Genomic DNA, 18,878 nt, shown 5'->3' on the forward strand with positions numbered 1-18,878 from the left:
GGTATAGCATGGCATATTTGACCTGATGGTCACGTAGTCTTCTCTTGACCGCCAGAAAGGTCTTGCGATCCCGTTGTACCGCCACAGAAAAGTCCGGATATAAATGGATCCTGGCCGCGCCCAGGAGAAGGTCTCCCTTGAGTCTCGCCGCCCTAAGAAGGGCATCTCGATCGTGAAAATTTAAGACCCTTGCTATAATGGGCCGTGGGGGTGCCCCGGGTTTGGGCTTCGCCGTGAGCGCACGGTGGGCCCTTTCAATCGCGAACTGAGGTGAGAGTTTGGGGGAATCCAGGATTTGGTTCAGTAGGTCCTCGACGTATTCCTCCATGGGCTCGCGTATCCCATCCTCCGGTACCCCAATAATGCGGAGATTATTACGCCTCGAGCGAGACTCAAGGTCCTCGTTTTTCTTTTCCACCTCAGTGACACGGGCGGATAGTGTAGAGACCTCCGCCCGGAGGGAGCCCAGGCCGTCCTCAGTGGAACTCACACGCGCCTCAACCTCAGCCACCCGGCCATCCGTTCTCTCCATATGCGCCTTGATGGAGGATATCGTGCCATTCATGTCGTCCAATTTACTATGAATTGTGGTAAATCCATCCCGGATAAACTCCATCATTTTTTGAGGGTTGAACGGTTCCAGTGCCACTGGGGCAGAAGGCTCCTGTGTGGACGTCTCCGGACCATTGCTTCCTGAGGGCTTGGTGAAGATGTTGATGGAGGATTGTTTCTTGCCAGTGCGTGTCGACATGATGTCGATGGAAGGGTGAACTTAAGATCAACGGATCTACCCAGGAATTGGGTGAAGACAGAGGGGGAGGCACCAGGATCCACCGAGGTTCGCAGGCGAGGATCGAGCCGCGCGCCAGAAGAGCACACGCCGACTCCGCTCCAAGCGGGAGGGCCCAGAGAGGGGCAACGCCAGCCAGTTAATGTATGCAGGGATCAGTGAGCAGTAATCGGACCCAAGAAACCCTATTAAGGGGGGGGGGCAACCCAGTATCGAGAGTGAAGTGAGAGACACTTGATCCGAATGGCGGGAGACGTTGGGAGAGAAGGCGTAGGCAGTTCAGGTTGCCCCCGTGCCCGTCACCAGGGTAGTAAGGTGGCCGTATCGCCCTCCGCAGTTATGTCCAGGAAGGAGCTGGTCGTAGGATCTAGGTAGGGTTCCCTGTTGAGCTCAAAATATAAACGGTGGGCGCCACGGCCTGAGATGAGAGCCCAGTGTCAGCCGTCCCCAATGAAGGGGCAACAGGAGCACCAGGACCCGATAGATCCACACGTGGTACCCCCAACCAACCAGGGGGACAGAGGATTAATGAGCGGGGCACCCCCAGGCTCCACCGTGTGTCCAAAGACCAATCTCTCACAAGGGTGGGAAGTCCGGTGGTGGATGGGCAGGGTCCGCCACCGAGGGGCGGACGTGAGGGCGAACGGGGTCCGGATCACTCACCACGCAGGGGTCGGGTGTCGGTTGACGCTTCCCTCCATGTGGTCAGCACACCGCCCAGGAGGGGGCGGCGGAGCCTGGCGCTCTGGGGTCCAGCACCGATCCCGGCCCCCGCGGTGCAGGAAGAGGGCGGGTAACCGAGCCAGGGCCGCCCGGCATCCGGGGCCGGACGGGCAATCACTAGAAAGTGGTCAGCACACCGCCCAAGACGGGGCAGCGGAGCAGGTCGCTCTGGAGTCCTCTGTGGCAGAGAAAAAGGAGACTGGGGGCCAGGGCCGACCCCCCCAAAGTCCGCCGAGGTGAGGTGGCACCAAAAGCTCACAGAAGGCGTCGGGTCGGCGCGAACAGCACACCGCCCAGGACGGGGCAGCGGAGCAGTCCGCTCTAGGATCCCGGGCTCCTGTGGTGACAAGGAGAATAGAGCAGGAGTAACATAGGCAGGGCCTCCAACACGTCGCAGGCGATGCCGCCGCGCCTGCAGGGCAGGACACCCTTCCCCCACAGCAGGCCACGCGCCGCGGGGCTCAGGCAAGATCGTCTGGAGCCGGGTCGGACTGGCACCCGCTCCCGCCCCACTCGCAGCAGGATGTAACTTGGCCTCTGGGGCAGCCCGGAAGGCGGCACTCGGCACACAGACGCCCGGTCCCGTCAGCCGACCGAGCAGCGGGTCCGCAATATGTGGTGTCGAAGGCAACCGGCGAGTTCAGGAGATCGTATGCCTCACGGGACGGAGCTGGAGCTCAAGCGGCCATCTTCCACGAGCGCAACCGCGCCCCCAGTTATATATATTTTTAACGTGTCTGTGTTATTTCTAGTGTGCACATTTGCCTTTACCGCGTATGGCTACTAAACTTGGCTAGTGCTTGTTCTTTGGCCATATTGTTGTTTGTCCTTCTTCCTGCCTTGGCAGCTCATGAAATCCCATATTATAAGGTCATGCACTTGCCAAGAAATCTACTGCTTTTGCATGCTAATGATCATTTTGTGTGTATGTGGCTCAGGAAGGGGATGGGACTTTCTCGCCACATCTGTGGTGACTAAAAGTCTGGGTGTAGAACATGAGTGAAACCAACAGTGGTCCCTCATTGGACCACTGCTGGCTGTTTAAATGGGGTAGATTCTAACCATCAGTGGGCTTGGACTTGCTCCCTGCCGTGATTTTGGATAAGAAGAGGACTCCTGCAGCCATTTCTTCAGATCAGCATTGGAGCCAAGAATCCTGTGTAGAAGCACAGCCAACTGAATACCCGAAGAAGACTTACAAGGCCCAGCCTCCCTTCCTGCGTCTAGCCTGGTGAAGCCCTGTTGGGCTACCTGATCTGTGACCCTGTATGGTGCTTCAATCCCTGGACTGGTAGGACCAACCACTCTCAACATGTTCTCGAGGATTCAGCCATCCTGAGCGTTTGGAAGTGTCCCTGGACCACCGGGTGGACTGGCCAGCTCTCCAGTGTGCTACCTCACTAGAACCGTCACGATGACTAGAACTGCTGCCATTCTGCGTTTGCAGTCATAACTTCGGTGGTCGCTAGCCTGTTGTGTAAGTCGCCCTCCTTCCGAGTTTCTGCCTCCTAGCTTGAAGGGACACTGCCCTGGAGGGTCTTTGTCAACTGGAAGGATCCCTGCCATTGTCTGTGATGCGGTGGCCGTCACTTGAACCCTCTCTTCCCCAGTGTCCTGAAGAGGTCTGCTTCTCTCCATTGCCAAGGGTTGCACTATACTCCTGAACCTGACCGGAAGATTCCTTGACCCCGGAGCTCCTGGGCATCCTCTGACTGGAACCAACAGCGGATAAAACAACCACCAGCGACCCACAGTTGGTCCATCCAGTCCTCTGGGAAAATTCGAGTCAGGGGGTAAGTAAACGCAAGGCATTGGTCTCCCCCTGCCCTCCATAGGATAACATTGAGAACCAGTTTCTTTGTATCCTTCGATTCCACTGCTTTTTGGTCATAGCACCTGAACAGTGTAACCTGAAAGATGAGAGCCCATTTTTACTTATGTGAAAAACCCAGGGGTGTTCCACTACCTACTCCCCGGGGATTTTCTATACAGGTGGGCAGGGGAGGGCCGTCACTTTTGGATCCCGACCCTGGGGTGGAAAAGCGAGGGAGGATCACCTGGCTAGAGTGTCCTTGGGGATTGGGGAAGGGACACCCTAGGCGAGACATGGTATCCCCCTTCTCCGACATTGACATACCCAACACCCATTCAGCTTTTATGGGCTTTTGTCAGTCGCAGTCTATCATCCCCTGTGACTTTCATTTGGGTACTGAGAAGAAGAAGAGGCAACTAGGGGCAATGCAGATTTCCTGTTGCAAGTACCACTCTGGGACTGTGACGAGGAAGAGAGGTCAGGCATATCACACCAATAGGCCTGAACAAGGTTAGGCAACTGGAGATCGTTTTTCCCCTGCAACCCATTGTGAATGAACCAGAGTATAAAAGCTGGAAGTCAGAAGTATGGTAAAAGGAGTATAAGCGATACAGCTACAGCTAGAGCTTCCCCTAAGGGGGAAGAAGTCGAGACGCTGAGATGCTGCCGAGAGTCCCGGGAGTCCTGCCGACTGGAACAAACGGGACCGGCAGCTCTGTGTGGGGGAAATCAAAGCACAGTCATCACGGAGAAGCAGAGGCGGAACCAGAGACCGGCGTCCCTGAAAGTAAGCAGTCAACGAACCAGCAAGTTACTTTTCTCGAGCAGAAGGGAAGCCGATGAGGGGAGCACAGTAACCCGGTAAGGCTTTGGACAGGCTTTTTGGACATGGGGCACTACGAGGGCTGTTAAGCCTGTATGAAGTGAATCTTAATCTTGTTGCATTCTGAACTTTGTAAAGACGGCAGGTGATTCTGTATAAATTGAAACCTACTATGAGTGATTAACAAACTTTGTGAAAGTGCTATTGTTGAATATTGAATCATGGTCAAGGTGCTAGTGAGCCTGTACTAAGTGAAACCAACCATTACTGAAAAGCCAACTTTGTGAAAGGGGCTTTTGAGCCTGTATGAAGTGAAATACATTCATTCTGAATAACAAACTTTGTGAAAGGGGCTTTTGAGCCTGTATGAAGTGAAATACATTCATTCTGAATAACAAACTTTGTGAAAGGGGCTTTTGAGTCCTTCTCAAGTGAAACTAAGCTAATGCCAAACTGCACGTATATGGAGCGTTGAATCAAGTTATTGAACCATGAAACTAGGGAAACGTATGGTTGCGTGACCTGTAATGGGTGGACAGTCTTATCAACTGCGCCTAGACCAGAGAGTTTCCTAGTGTACATCATTTCAACATCCAGATTTAAAGCACAAGAAAAGCATGTGGTTGCTGGTTACATGACCTATGATGTGTGGACTGTGTCGTCTGAAACAGCGCCCTGACAAAAAGCCACTAAAAATTGGAAAGCTGCAAAGAGAAGTGAATCCTTGGAGAAGATAACAAAAGGAAAGGTCAAGTGGACCAGATATTTTGTTGTTGTTGTGAAACAGAAGTAAGGAGGCGATAGAAGAAAGTTGATCTTGGGGAAGGGAACCCTAGGATTGCAGTGTTGTGTAAACTTTATTCCCTTCATCTTGGGGAAGGGAATCCCAAGACCATATGGATGTGTGAACTGTATTACCTTTTGGAACTTGGAGAAGGGTGCTGTAGAAGAACCTCCAGTGAACAGATACTTTTACTTTTTGAAAACTTACTTAATTCTGACATTTCCCACACATTGCTAGCTTATAGAAGTGAGGACAAGCATAGGTTATGACACAGACAGTATTTTGTTTTGGACTTATAGGACACATACCTTCCTTAGATTTCTTTAGGCAGGGAAATTCCACCATAGCATAGGGCTAGTTAAGCATTACACCATCCTGATTAGTAAAATAAAGCTTTTTGAGCTATAGCTCTTGTGTCTGTGTCATCTCTTGATGCCTGTCTCACACTTCCTAGTAACTTAGTTGCATCTCTTCTCTTGAACAATCAACAACACAAGTACTTTACCTGCATCAGATATATTCTGGGGAGAAGCATTGTGACGTTTGGGCACAAGGCCCCACTCTTCATAGGCTTCTGAAGCTAGGGGACACTTCTTGCTTCTGTCATACTGCATCACTCACTTACCTTAATTTATTAATTTAAGTAATTGAATGCATTTAAGAACTTATGGTGTCTGTATATGTGTTTATTATAGAGTGTTATCACCTGCTTGTTTAATTTTTTAGTGTGTGTTTTGGGCCTAGAATAAATATAGTATTTTTGTACATTCCTGTGTAAATTGAATTATTGTGTGCTTCACCGTGTGGACTCATTGTGGACTCCTGACCTCGCTCATACTCTCCTGAGAATAGCCTCGACTGCTTTCCATTGCTATCTTGATTGGGTTTTGGTTAACCTCTCAGAGTTCCCCTGTTCACGATGACTAGGGTGGCCTCCTAAAATCTCTGCACCGTGCCAGATTCTAGAAATCCATCTTAACAGTATTCCGTATGCTTCCTCGGACAGTGGTGATTTTTAAGCACCCCATTTAGTTCTATGGTGACAAAATAACCCTACACTGGTTTTAGGGAGTAGCCTGGTGACAGAAGCAATTTTGACTTCGCTAGGGGTGCAATCCAATTTACTGGATTAGTAGCCAAATAAATCTTTTTGGTAGCCATTGGGTTCCTTTAAGTCCTGGTTTGAGCCATTTTGTTTGGTGAAACTAGGATGCAAACGTGGACTCATTCTGAACCAAGCCCTATACCATCAGTAGTGGTCTGGACTGGTTTAGACCAGTCCTTAGCCCTGGACAAGGCCAATACACACAGGGGCTCATGTTCATGAGACACGTGACGTGAAAGTAAGGTGTAAATGTCTTGAATAAGGCATGCATGCCTCGCGCATGGTAAACAATGTTTACAATTGAAATTAAACGCTCCCTGACATGAAAGGATTTCAGGGAGGGTTTTGCAAGCGTGGTCACAATGAAAAGCAAAGTGAGTAAATGCTGCCTGGCATACTAGCATGCCAGGCAGCATTTACTCAGTTTGCACTGCAGGGTGCAAATGTGAAGGGCAAAAGATGACGTACATGATTGTACACAGCCTTTTGCCCTTTGCCCTTTACCTTTGCACCTTGCAGTGCAAATGACAGAAATGTGTCAGCAGGGACCGCTGTAAATGTAACTGGACCCCACCGCCAAATTACGTTTCAATGGAACATGAGCCCCATACCTTGTGTGTGGACCCAATTGAATGGTGGTTTTGTAGGTCCAGTGCAATTGGCTGCCCGCAAAACCTTTAAGTGGCCTTGTGTGTGTTTGGAGAATTTGCTTAGGCAAGCCCATAAGTGTTTGGGTGTATCTACACAAGACATAACCCTTCTTCAATTCTGCTGGTTTTCTTACCTGCTGGAGTATTTCAGCAGAGGACAACTTGTGCTGCAATTTTAGGACCAGGTCTGGCAACACTGTCTGGGCCGTTTGTCCTAACCCAAGCTCCAGTTTTCGTGTTTGGCTGCTATGTCCTTCTTGGCCTGCTATCGTGCTCCCCCTAGTGCGCCACAATGGATCCGGTGGTACCCCTGTGCTAGGACAGTTTCTGGACCTTTTACCATCATATATTTTAAATGCCACCTTGGACATGAGCTATGGGGCAGGAAGCTGCTGGTTATCGCACACAGGAGAAATCCGGGATTGGTTGATTACTGTGTGTCTAATTTGGTCATTGGAGAATTGGCCAGAATTGGTTTTGTGCATTTCGCTGCAAATGTATATGTGGGGGTGGGTATAGGGATATAATTAATGTAAAGGTATTAACGGGGGAAGGTTGTGGGGGTGAGGTCTCCCCTGCATATATATGCAGCAAAATGTACCTGTCAAAAATAATGTGACCAAATCTCAAACAACCAAAAAGATTTGCAGTAATCAACCAAACCTGAAATCCCCACAGAAGAGATCCAGCCCACGGTACCAGCAGGCTGAGGCTTGCTAATTACCAAGAGAGCACAGCTTCACAAGTGTGTAGTGATGGAGAAGGGAGATAATCACCTATGCACCCAGATCCAGGAGGCCTAAGCATCCTGGGTAGAGTACTCCTTGTGCTGGATACAGCAAAAACAACCCAGGAACATGCAGGTGAGTTTGGGTCCGGGTTGGGGTCCCCCATCAGTGTCATTAGAAACCCAGATTCAGGCAGGATGATGAACGCACCTGTGAAGATGACCAACAAGGCAGGGGACACCACAGCGGCAGAACGCGCATTTATGAGATCTATCAAGCATGTCGGGTATCTAGTGTGAGGCCCTTCATAAACAATGCCCTCTCTATTTTGAACCTCCTTCTGATGTTCTCCTCCACCAACATACTGACTTGGTCTTTGAGTTTATATAGGGAGGTGACCCCTGTCCCTGAGCTGGATATTCGTTGAGGGACTGCACCTGTGTCCCTAAATAAGTGGTTCTCTGTGATTGGTTACTCTTTCTGAAATCACCTCATCTTAACTGCCTGAGAGGCTGCCAGACCAGGTCTATATTAGGCCTGTTCTCCACCTTGGATTCCATGCTCAGTGTCTGGCTAATCGCAAAGGCTGTATGTACATCATAAGTTCTAAAATACATTCAATTACTTAAATTAATAAATTAAGGTAGGTGAGTGATGATGGAAGCAAGAAGTGTCCCCTAGCTTCAGAAGCCTATGAAGAGTGGGGCCTTGTGCCCAAACCTCACAATGCTTCTCCCCAGAATGTATCAGATGCAGGTAAAGTACTTGTGTTGGGGATTGTTCAAGTGAAGAGATGCAACTAAGTTACTAGTAAGTGTGAGACAGGCATGGTATCAAGAGATGACACAGACACAAGAGATATAGCTCAAAAAGCTTTATTTTACTGATTATGATGATGTAATGCCTAACTAACCCTATGGTATGGAGGGATTTCCAAAATAGATTACTGTAACGCCCTCTATTTAGGCACTAACCAATGCAATCTCAACAAACGACAGATTATCCAAAATAATGCCATTAGAGCCGAATTAAACATCCCCAAGAACCATCACATTTCTGACACAAGGCGAAGCCTTCGCTGGCTTCCAGTATCACAAAGAGTTTCACTCAAAACACTTGCTTTGACGCACAAATGCCTCGCCAACCAAGCGCCCAACTACCTGGCCTGCAGATTTGCTTACCACACCTCAAACGGACCTCTCAGAACTGCCCAGGGCAATTGCCTCTCCAAACCTCGCTTTAAGATACAAAGATCAGGTGGGGTCAGCTTCCCAGTCCTTGCTGCAGAACTATGGAACTCACTTCCAAACACCCTTAGAGCTGAACATTCGTTCCGGGCCTTCAAGAGCAAGGCCAAAGCATGGCTGTCTGCCCAAGATCTTTACCGGCACTAACTTGCCTTTTAGCCACTATCTGTGCTCTTTGCCTCTCTGTATGAAGCTGCTTGTGTATATATACCCTGTAAATGTATTGATTACATTCTTACTTGTACTTATTGCGTGCTTGGTGAGTGGCCCTGCTTAAACACCGCCTTTCTTGCTCGCCAGACTTTAGTATTTTATATGACTGTAATTTATGTTTCCTCCTTATACTGTATATTACCATGTATGTTATGCTTATGTCAATCTGTCATGTAACCTAAGTGATGCGCCCGGATGCCCCTGGGCCAGGTGTGCTATATTAATAAATAAAATACAAAATACAAATTGTCCTGCCTATTGAAATCTAAGGAAAGTCTGTCTCCTATAAATCCAAAATAAAATACTGTCCGTGTCATAACCTATGCTTGTCCTCACTTCTATAAACTAACAATGAGGTCAGCTCATTTGATTCTGCAACATGCTTTCCTGGTGCTGGGGTGTATTTTAACAGGCGATTGGCTTCATTCAATAGGGTACGCCTGTCTTATCCATGCCTGCAACTCTGCATTCTTTGCGGTGAGACGTTGAGTCAGTAAACCTATGTTTGTTAAGTGCATGTTACAGGCACAAGTTTTATGGACCACATTAGGGAACGCTGTCTGCAGTTCACAAACCTGCTCTTAGGCGTGGGGTTTGAAAACCTTGCCAACATGCTTTTCCTGTGGTTTTCAAACCAGAAAACCTCCCAAACATGTTGAGGTCTCTCCCTAGACAACAGGTTAGAGTAACAATGAGGTTTTGGTTAGTCATTGATTTGCACGCAAAGTTGTGAGTCGCTTACCTGCCCAGGTCCTTTGGATCTGGCTATGCTGAGCAGTAAGCTCCCCACTTTGGAAGGGAGTTTGGTTGGTACAATGTAATAGTCTCCTGCTTTCCAAGGCAAACACAGGGAGGGTGACCAGGGGACACATCCCATACTGCCCCTCATGCCCATTTTCCTCTGGCTTGAGCAGGTACCCAGCCCCCTTGGCCACTCTACATTCCTTTATAGTTTCCAATACCAGGCAGGGAACTTTATCACAGAGTAAAATAAGTGACATTTATCCTCAATATAGGTTTAGAAATGTCCTAGTAGGTCACTGATATCAACACCATATTTAAAATGTTGTCTGGATGCGTATACTCTGTAACCTTTTCCTTTCTGTTGATTGGTTGCCAGGTGGAGCGTGAAAAGCTGAAGACAGAGGAAGATACCATGCGCCTGTCAGCTGAGAAGGGGCGCCTGGATCGCTCGCTGACTACAGTGGAGCAGGACTTGTTGGAAGCACAGAGGCAGGTCCAGCTACTAGAGGTATGTTTGGCAGGGATACTGCCTACCATAGACTCTGTGACACTTTTCCACCTTTCCAATATTTGCGGGTGTGGGCTGGGTAAGTATTTCTGATGGTAAAATTAGCATAATTAGTAAGCTCTGTTCGCAGTGATCATAAACTTGAGGGATTTAGTAAATGTAGAACATGCATTGTAGTAAGTGGAGCTATGTTTTTTCAACCCTATGGTACCTAATGAATTAACTTTGAAAGGAGTTGCTGAGTTAGCTTCACTGGGATTAGATTTTAAGCAGCAGGTGCATTAAACCATCAAGCTATTTTACCAAGCGTGTGTGGTTGCAGTGTAAACATTAATGCTCCTGCTTTGGAGTCAGTACAGGAGACCTACCTCCTACACTAATGCATTGTGAAGTGTTCCTCTGTGCTAGGTGGCATGTGGTTTAGGAGCTATTGTAAATGCAGTTTCTCACAATGGCTTTATTCCATCCTCCAGCCTTGTGCCCTGTCTCCTCTTCACCACGCAGTTCGTACACTGGAGGTGGACTTTTGCATTCACTGAAACAACCCTTCTCCCTCTCCTGCCCCAGGTCAGGTTCTCCTTCATTGCCAGGTCAGCTGGACCAATGTTGGGCCTATAAGATTCCCTGCCTTATTCCTTCGAAGCATAGCACTTCTTCCACACGAATGGCTTAGATTTGGCGTGCAGGCTGTCATACTAGTTAATCCACTTTAGTTATTGTTACTACTGCCTCTTTGCCCCAAGAGATGCTACACCCACTTACATATTGCTGTCTTCCCACAGTCAAGCCAAAACATCCTGCAATGTTGACCTTACCCTGTAAGCTATCCTGAGTATGTTTTAACTGAGGCAAAAATCATGGCAACCATACTGAACTATCTAGAATTGGATAAATCCCCATGGAAACCTGCATGCTTATCGCCCTAATAGTGGCGAAATGGACATGATTACGATATGCTGAATGAGGCTACTGGTTCCTAGTCTGGGATCTAATCTAAATGTTCCTGTGTCCTCCCCCTCATATTCCCAATCTGTGTAATTGGCACTTGTCCCATCCTACAGTTAACATTCCAATGTTATAATGTTTGCCTGCATCATCCTTCCGTATCATGGTTAATCTCAACCCAAGGCACCCAGTATAATCGTCACTGCTGCCTTCCCAAGTTCCTTCTTTTTGTAGCTCCTTTCTGAGCTGAGGAATACCTCTCTCCTTATCTTATAGCTGTGACTTGTTGCTGTCTGTGTGGTTGGCTTTCTCATTGGGTTCTTTCTCTCTGATTGGCTGCGCTTCCTGTGGAGGTGGACATCGGCAGGGTTAGGAGGATGATTACCTATGGCCTGGTGAGTTGCGTTGTTTCCTGGTGCTTGTAGAAGTCCAAGGGCCAGGACGCTCTCTGTGTACTGGAAGAGCTGAGAACCTCGACTAGGACTACCGTCTACAACCTTGTACTGTTTTTTAAATTGACATATAACTACTTGTCTAAAAGGAAACCTTAAAGATTGGCATTTTCGGGGGTCTGATGGGAAGCCGTAGAGAACTGCTTCATTAGAGGTTTGAAGTTAAGACTTGGGGGTTGTGTACTATTATAGTATAGTTATTGGAACTATGGGGTAAACATGGGAGCTGCACCCTTACCTGTTTGAGTGAGACATTTGAAGTTCTCAGGGGCGCTCATGAGAATCTCCACTTTTAGGGGAGGGAGATTTGAATCCATGGAGTCCTGCATAATTTGGTTTCTTAAGGGACACCATGGGACCTGAATCATTGGTGGTCTGAACAGACCCCAGAGTTCTGGCACTGTGAGAAAACTGCAAGGGTCACTGGGGATCTGCACTCTTAGGGAATTTAGGGGGGAACCCCTTTAAATGATCACTATTATGGATCTGAAGTAAGATTCTAGATGCATCTTTATGGGTCTAATGGTTAAAGAACGAGAAAGTGCATCATCAGGAGTTTGAAGGGAGACCCAAGTGCCTTCACAGTTACGTTTCTTGAGGCGAGATTGTGGGATCTGAACAGGCACTGGGTACCTTCTTCATTGGGGATACTAGCGCAAGACCATGGGGACTTGCACCCATTACCCCTTGGGATCTGCAACATCATGTTTATGACTGTTATAATTTGTCCCACCTCCCCCCAAAGTCCACTTCAAAGCACAAAATGAATCAAAGCAGTATCTGATCCATATAAGCAACCTCTGCATCATAGCCCCCACTGACACTCGTATAGCACCCAACAGCCTCTCGCACAACCCTAATAAAACTCGTGCAACCACTTCATTTTAATGTTTTTTGTCTAAATTTCACTATTGGGTTTGAGCACAAAAGCAATACGACTGAGAATAAGTGGCTGCTGGGTGTCTAGATGGTTGAGGATAACTGGGGCTGTTCAGGAAGAGCCAAATCCTCTGTTCCTTCCTGTGTATTAAACAAATGGGTTTATGATGACATGAGTTATTAGTGTGTTCCACAGCTTATCCTTCTTGGTTTCCTTCCTGATTTTGTGAATTCCAGGGCATGGCATCCACTCACCGCAGTTGCCGGTGTAGAGTGAGTTTCGAGTTGAGGAATTCATGGACTGGGCTGTGTAGAGTGTATGGGCCATGCAGGCTACATTGAATTGGAATCTTTTTGCAACCGGCAGCCAGTAGAGAGCAGTTTGGGACAGTGAGATAGCAGGTATCGAGGACGAGCATGCCGTAGCGGGAACAACCAAGTCAACCACAGTAAATCTTGCCTGCGGGATGATCTAGGTCAGGAGTTCTGCAGAGCAGACATCCAATGTCTGAAAAGTATTAGATGTGTTTGTATTCAGGGTACAGTGTGAAACAGTTTAATTGTGTTGATGGGTCATATTCTGATTGTGATATTGAAGCAGGATGCTGAGGTTGATTCTTAGTGCGCTGGTGGTCCGAGATCTTGAGGTACTTGAGGGGCGGCTGAGAGATACTGTAAGTGATGTTTTGTTGGGAGCTATGTGAGGGCTTGTTAGGGTTATGTGGTGTCTGTTGGTAGCTGCGTAAGGGACAATTGGGGGCTGTTCCAGTTTTTTGTGAGGGCCTGGTAAGGGCTAAGCAAGAATCTGTTAAGGGATATGCATATCTCTGTAGAGTGCTATAGAAGGGTGCATTGGGGCTTTTATGCTTTTTGCTTATATGAGGCATATGCCCATATAACATGCTATGAAGGTACAGCTGGGAAAGAGCAGATAATGAGGACCACTAAGGGTCTGAATTAATGCCTTAAGCGGAACCTTTATGCTTTCTGTCCTGGAGGAAACTATTTAGCGATCAATACTATTAAAGATCTGAAGGAGACCTTAAGAACCTGCACTATTAGGATTCTGAAAATGTACTATTGATCTTCGCAGCAATTGGAATCTGACAAGTATGTGAATCTACTTCTAATAATATCAGAGATAAGAACACGAGGTAAAAGCTGCTTTTGTGCTGCATACCCAGAGACCATTCTCTTGCGCAGAGTGCAGATCTTCCTGTGCCCTACCTCTACCATACCTCTGTCTCTACCTGAAAAGCCCCAGTCTCCTCCTAGAAAACGTCACTCTCCTGTATTGCCCTGTCCCCATGCCACGTTCCTTGTCCTGCTGGAGGGTGCAGAGCGGGTTCCGTAGCTTCTGTGTGATCCAAAACTTTCTCTCTTTGCAGGCACAAATGGCTGACATGGAGCATACACACTCTCAGAGTCTGATGGAGTCTGTCACACGCCACCGCCAGGAGCTACAGCAGGAGATTGAGAGGCTGCGCAGTTCTCAGCTACAAGCAGAGCGCACTCTGGATGCACGAGAGCGCGCTCACCGCCAACGTGTGAAAGGACTGGAGGAACAGGTAATTATTTGACATGAGACGCCATCTAAAATTGGATGAAATTAAATATGTGCATTACACATAGTACTGAACCACTCAGTGGATGTGGCCCACGCACGTACATTACAACCCTCTAGAATGGGAGGCATTAGTTCCCAATACCACAATCCCCTTTCCGCAGGGTGGAGAGAGTAGAACTGGGATTGGTACTAGGAAGCAGCTGAACACATTTGAACTCTCCACATCATCTTTGGAAACTAGAGACCGAGCTGCAAGATCAGTGTTTGTGACAAATATGATGCCTTTGTCCCGACCAGCTGGGAAAATATGGGATTGAGAACTGTGCCCCCAATGCTCATTCCTTCAGCATCACTTGTTGCAGCGTGTGTTGTAGAATCTCTCTTTACACAAGGCTTTTTTTTTGGTAATTCTCACTTTTTAAATGGCACTGCTTCATTGGGAATGTGCACTTTATCTTTGTTATCAACAGGATATATAACAGATCATCATCGTAAGCCAACTCTACTTCATGTATTCAGGATATTGACACAAAACACATTTTTATATGGTGAATCTAAGTAGGAGTTATTTACAGAGCCAGTGGCTATCTTGAATACATGGATGTAGTGTTGGTCTTGGGGACTGATGGCCCACTTGCCTCCTTGGGCATCTTGGACTAATTTTCTTAGCCATCACAGGAGACTCTTCAAATAGGCTACATTTATCACATTTCTGAGATGCCTTATTGTCATCATCTGAGATTGCTTTTAACAGCTGACCGCACTATTTTTCAATAGTTGGTGCTTTTCTACATTTGGAGCATATCTAATGCTTTTGCCTCAGGGTGTGGTCTGGTTTTATTTAATACCACTTTTGCTTAATTTCTCAGAGGTTTATCTCTGCACATATTTGTGATGAAACGCAATTTAGATGCTATTACTTGTATGAATGACAGAGTCGAACTCCTAACCAAATAACCCCGGGCCATATGTGAAATTGCACCTGTTAGATATACTATTAAAGATCACTTGTTTACATTCAGAGGTGCAATCCAGTGTGTTGCCTTTTTTCTTCAGTGCCGTGTCTCAAAATATGACCATTAACTAATGTGGCGAGTCCTGATCCAATCAACCCCCTACCCACTGTTCCAAACCATTATACTGTGGTACTCCGGGGGAAGAACTTCAAATCTCATTTGATTTGAAGTAACAATTGGATACTTGACTCTGTACTCTGAGGTCACAGTATTTGATTATTATCACAAACACCCCTAACGACCTAACGTTTCAGATTCTAAGGCAGCAATATGCTGTGGTTGGTTTGCTACTTGTGAGAGTGTCACAATGCCTGCCCCCAGACATCAGGAGCAGGCCAGTCTACCCAGAGTACAGGCACCCATGGGGGCCCAAAGGATTGCCTAGGGGCTTCATGGACTCAGTCCTGGCGCCGTTGGCGCCAGGCTCATAGTGCCTTTTTCAGACAGCTCAGGTCATCAAGTGGAGAAATCATGTACAGGCCACCGTGAGGCCTTTGAAGGGATTACTTTCTTCCAGGGACTATTTTCTTGGGTGTGGTACTGGGACTATTTTACCTGGGGACTACTTCGTGGTGGCTATTTAAACCACGCCCGGAGAGCAGAGCACACTTCGCGTTATACTGCACTTCTGCAGCGTAACACTCACCGTGTCTGTAGCTCCAGTCCGCAGCTACGCCCGTCTTGTTCTCCACGAACCGAACCTGCAAAAGAGAAAAGAAAAAGCAGATTAGAACAGGAGCCTTAGCATTTGTCATCGCATTCATCTGGGAGTAGCCGCACCTGCAAGAAAAGGAACACCTGTTACCGCGCTGTACTGTCAGCAGCAGCGCCGCGGAATACTCACCGATGCTCCTTTCATCCACACGATCCGGCGAGGCACTCTGATGAGATCGCCGCTCGGAGCATCCGCATCTGCAAAGGAAAGAAAGACAACAGGTGAGCTGCGCTCCGTTAAAAGACATGTAAATTTGCACCGCAAGATACTTACTTGGGAACAATACCCGCTCGAGACCTCGCTAGTCACCATCATACATCCCTCATTCTAGAGAAGCGCCGCACCTGCAAAATAAAGAGAGGACAATTGATTAATCACATGAATGAACAATGTCGCTTGCTAAGACTAGTGCTTGGTGCAAAAACTGACTCTTAACTTGGCGCTACCTCGTTTCTTTCGGAGAAGAGACATCCAACTTGGGCCATTCTGCAAGAGGGAGAAACATAAGAAAAAGTGCAAGAGTGAACTATAAGACAACCTGAACTCTAAAGCATTGCATCATACTTTGGATTGGCATAAAGACTTACCTCCGAGTCATTGTTGTCTGGAACTCTGCCATAAGATTACGGGATCAGTGAAGTTAACTGGTTTCTACGCACCCCTGCATTCCGACGCAGGATGGAGAGCCCATCCTTCTTAACAATAAGGTGAGACATAATAAGGGGAACACAAGGTGGTTACGGAAAAAACAGAAATTAAACCTCTTTACCGCGGTCGGCTAACTACAATTTTTACCACTTTAGGAAAGTCCTCCTACGTGCCAGACAGACGAAACTAAGTGGGCAAGTGCAGTCGTTCATCACTACACTACGAGTCACATTGGTGGAGACCGTTGCAGTCCAGTTTCGTTCGGCACACCTGTGGAACCCAGGTGAGCGTAACACAGAGATGCTGAAGAACCAGTAGCATTGATCTCTGACATCTACGCTGTGCACCCCAAGTGCTTCAATGTACCATGGAAAAGCGATTCTGGCTTTTCAGAATGAGAAACAAGATCACACACAGGAGAAATTGGCAATGCTTTTCCAACTTGTTGATGTATCGCTTTCTTCCCAAAGGTGGTTTGGTAAGTGCACATTTATTTTCTTGTTGAACATTGGAACTACTAATTGCAACTTCCTCCCCTTAGTCGTGCATCTGAAGACTCCAGTTCTTAACCGTGGTATATGAGGGGAAAATATACAGTTTATTTCCCCAATATTATTATTATGATGATGATGATTACGTTCTTTGAGGGGGATCTAGATGATTCTCAGTGTCTTGCAGATTAAGGGGTTCTCTTTGAAGCAAAAAACAATTATTCGTGGCTTCACCCCAAAAGACAGCATTCACTTGGGTGGTGTTGAACGCTCTTTTACAGGACATGAAGGAAAGCGAAAGAAACTCCAGAGTTTATCAGTCTCTGTCTATCATCTACATGTTCAATGGTCAGCATGTTCAAGACCTTTCTTGGGCTGAAGTCCTTGTCAGGGTAATTTAGTAAGAAATGCAAATAGCATGCAAGGGGCCAACAACATGTACACTTGGAGGCAGTTTGTTCCCCTGCATGCACTTTTAAACATTCACAAATCGTAGTGCAAACTAGAAATTAACACCATGCAAACCTGACTGTGAATAAATACTGCCTGTAAATTACTCTTTGCAGGCAGCATTTATACATGGATTGCTATGGAATCTGCCTCCTCTTTAGAAGGTACACAACTAAGGAGGGTGGATTCCATAGGAATCCATTTGATTTACGCCTGAATGAAAATCACATGTAGGCGTAAATCAAAGTGCTCACACAAAACAAAGGAGGAAATCATAGCAGAGATGTTAACTTCACTCAGTTCCTCTCCCCCCGCCCCCTTCCACCTTGTGTCGGCAAGAAAATGGGTTGGAACACAAAATGAAGGCAAAGGACATTACACCTTGCTTTTACGCTTTAACTTTGTACATCAGCCCACTCCAAAATGACCCCCTGCCTATCTTTCTGCTAGCACTCACCTTTAAATGGGATGACTGTAGGGCATTGTCTAAAATCAGTGCAATTAGACATCATAGCTGTGGGACGATATTACGTCTGTATCTCCTCTTGCAAACTCCTTCCTGAAATGTAAAGAGGGGACCATGCCATGTGGAGGGCTCCATAGTTGATCGTGGAATTGGAAGCTTGTGTAGTGATTGGTGGTAGGGGCATTCAGCACATTTGTTGACACAAGATCACCAAGAAAAATATAGTACCACATCAACCAGCCCAAACATTGAGTGGTCTTCTCTTCCTTATTTTGCCAGTCTTCTTCCAAAACTGAAGATCTTGTCTGTGATGATTCATAGTCTAACATCCAAGCCAGACAGTACAGGTTAGCATGTAGGGTTGATGAAATCCTAGTTCATACCAAAATAAGCTCAGTTTAGTTACCTGCAATGTAGAATGTGATTGAACTGAGGAGAAATCACCTCCCTGGAGAAGGCAGAACATGGCACAGTGGACCCAGAAGGTCTGTATGACTTCCATAAGTGGGAGCTTCATACTGTGGGAAAAACATACAGTAAGAAGACCTGTTATTAACAACCGGCAGGGGTGTCTCGGGAGCCCTCTTAGGCAATGAGGAAGCTGGTAATGCGGGCTATACCTCAAGTATTAGTCGAGTGCCAACCTTCCTGGGAGGCCACCATCTAGCCTGCCGGGAAACGGGCAAATCACCTGATGCACCCCACTTGCTGCTCCGGCGCTTCCCCACCACGGCAGTGGCTGCCATTGAAAGGGAGACAGGATTTACCTGTAGCTCCATTCTCCCTTCGTCCATGGTGGCCATTTTCTTTTTTTTGTTAACCACAAATCGCTCCGTTTCTACTGTAAAGAGGAAACATTCCATGTGAAAGGCTCCATAGGTGATAGTGATAATGGAAGCTTTTATAGATTGATTGGTGGTAGTGTAAAGTGGGTGGGGGCATTCAGCACATTGGTTGACACATCATCACCAGGAAAATGATACTACCCTATCAACCAGCCCAAACATTGAGTAGTCTCATCTTCCTTATTTTACCTGTCTGCTTCCAATACTGAAGAGCTGGTCTGTAATGATTCATAGTCCAGCATTCTCTTTCAAACGTGCAGGCCCGTGCACCTGCTT

The 18,878-nt window shown here is 47.1% G+C and overlaps 1 protein-coding gene across 6 annotated transcripts in view; it reads left to right on the forward strand.

The window, feature by feature from the left end:
* Window positions 1-18,878, forward strand: part of CROCC (ciliary rootlet coiled-coil, rootletin) — a 644,212-nt gene that overhangs the window by 598,409 nt on the left and 26,925 nt on the right. For 4 of the 6 annotated variants that reach the window (XM_069611116.1, XM_069611118.1, XM_069611120.1 and 1 more), the window contains 3 exons: window positions 9,997-10,128; window positions 11,427-11,468; window positions 13,793-13,972. In XM_069611116.1, coding sequence (XP_069467217.1) covers window positions 9,997-10,128; window positions 11,427-11,468; window positions 13,793-13,972 — 354 coding nt within the window. The remainder of the gene's footprint in view (window positions 1-9,996; window positions 10,129-11,426; window positions 11,469-13,792; window positions 13,973-18,878) is intronic. The other 2 variants (XM_069611117.1, XM_069611121.1) reach the window with 1 other exon arrangement.

The sequence above is a fragment of the Ambystoma mexicanum genome, chromosome 8 (genome assembly GCF_040938575.1).
Source record: "Ambystoma mexicanum isolate Mex_15411 chromosome 8, UKY_AmexF1_1, whole genome shotgun sequence".
Taxonomy (NCBI): domain Eukaryota; kingdom Metazoa; phylum Chordata; class Amphibia; order Caudata; family Ambystomatidae; genus Ambystoma; species Ambystoma mexicanum.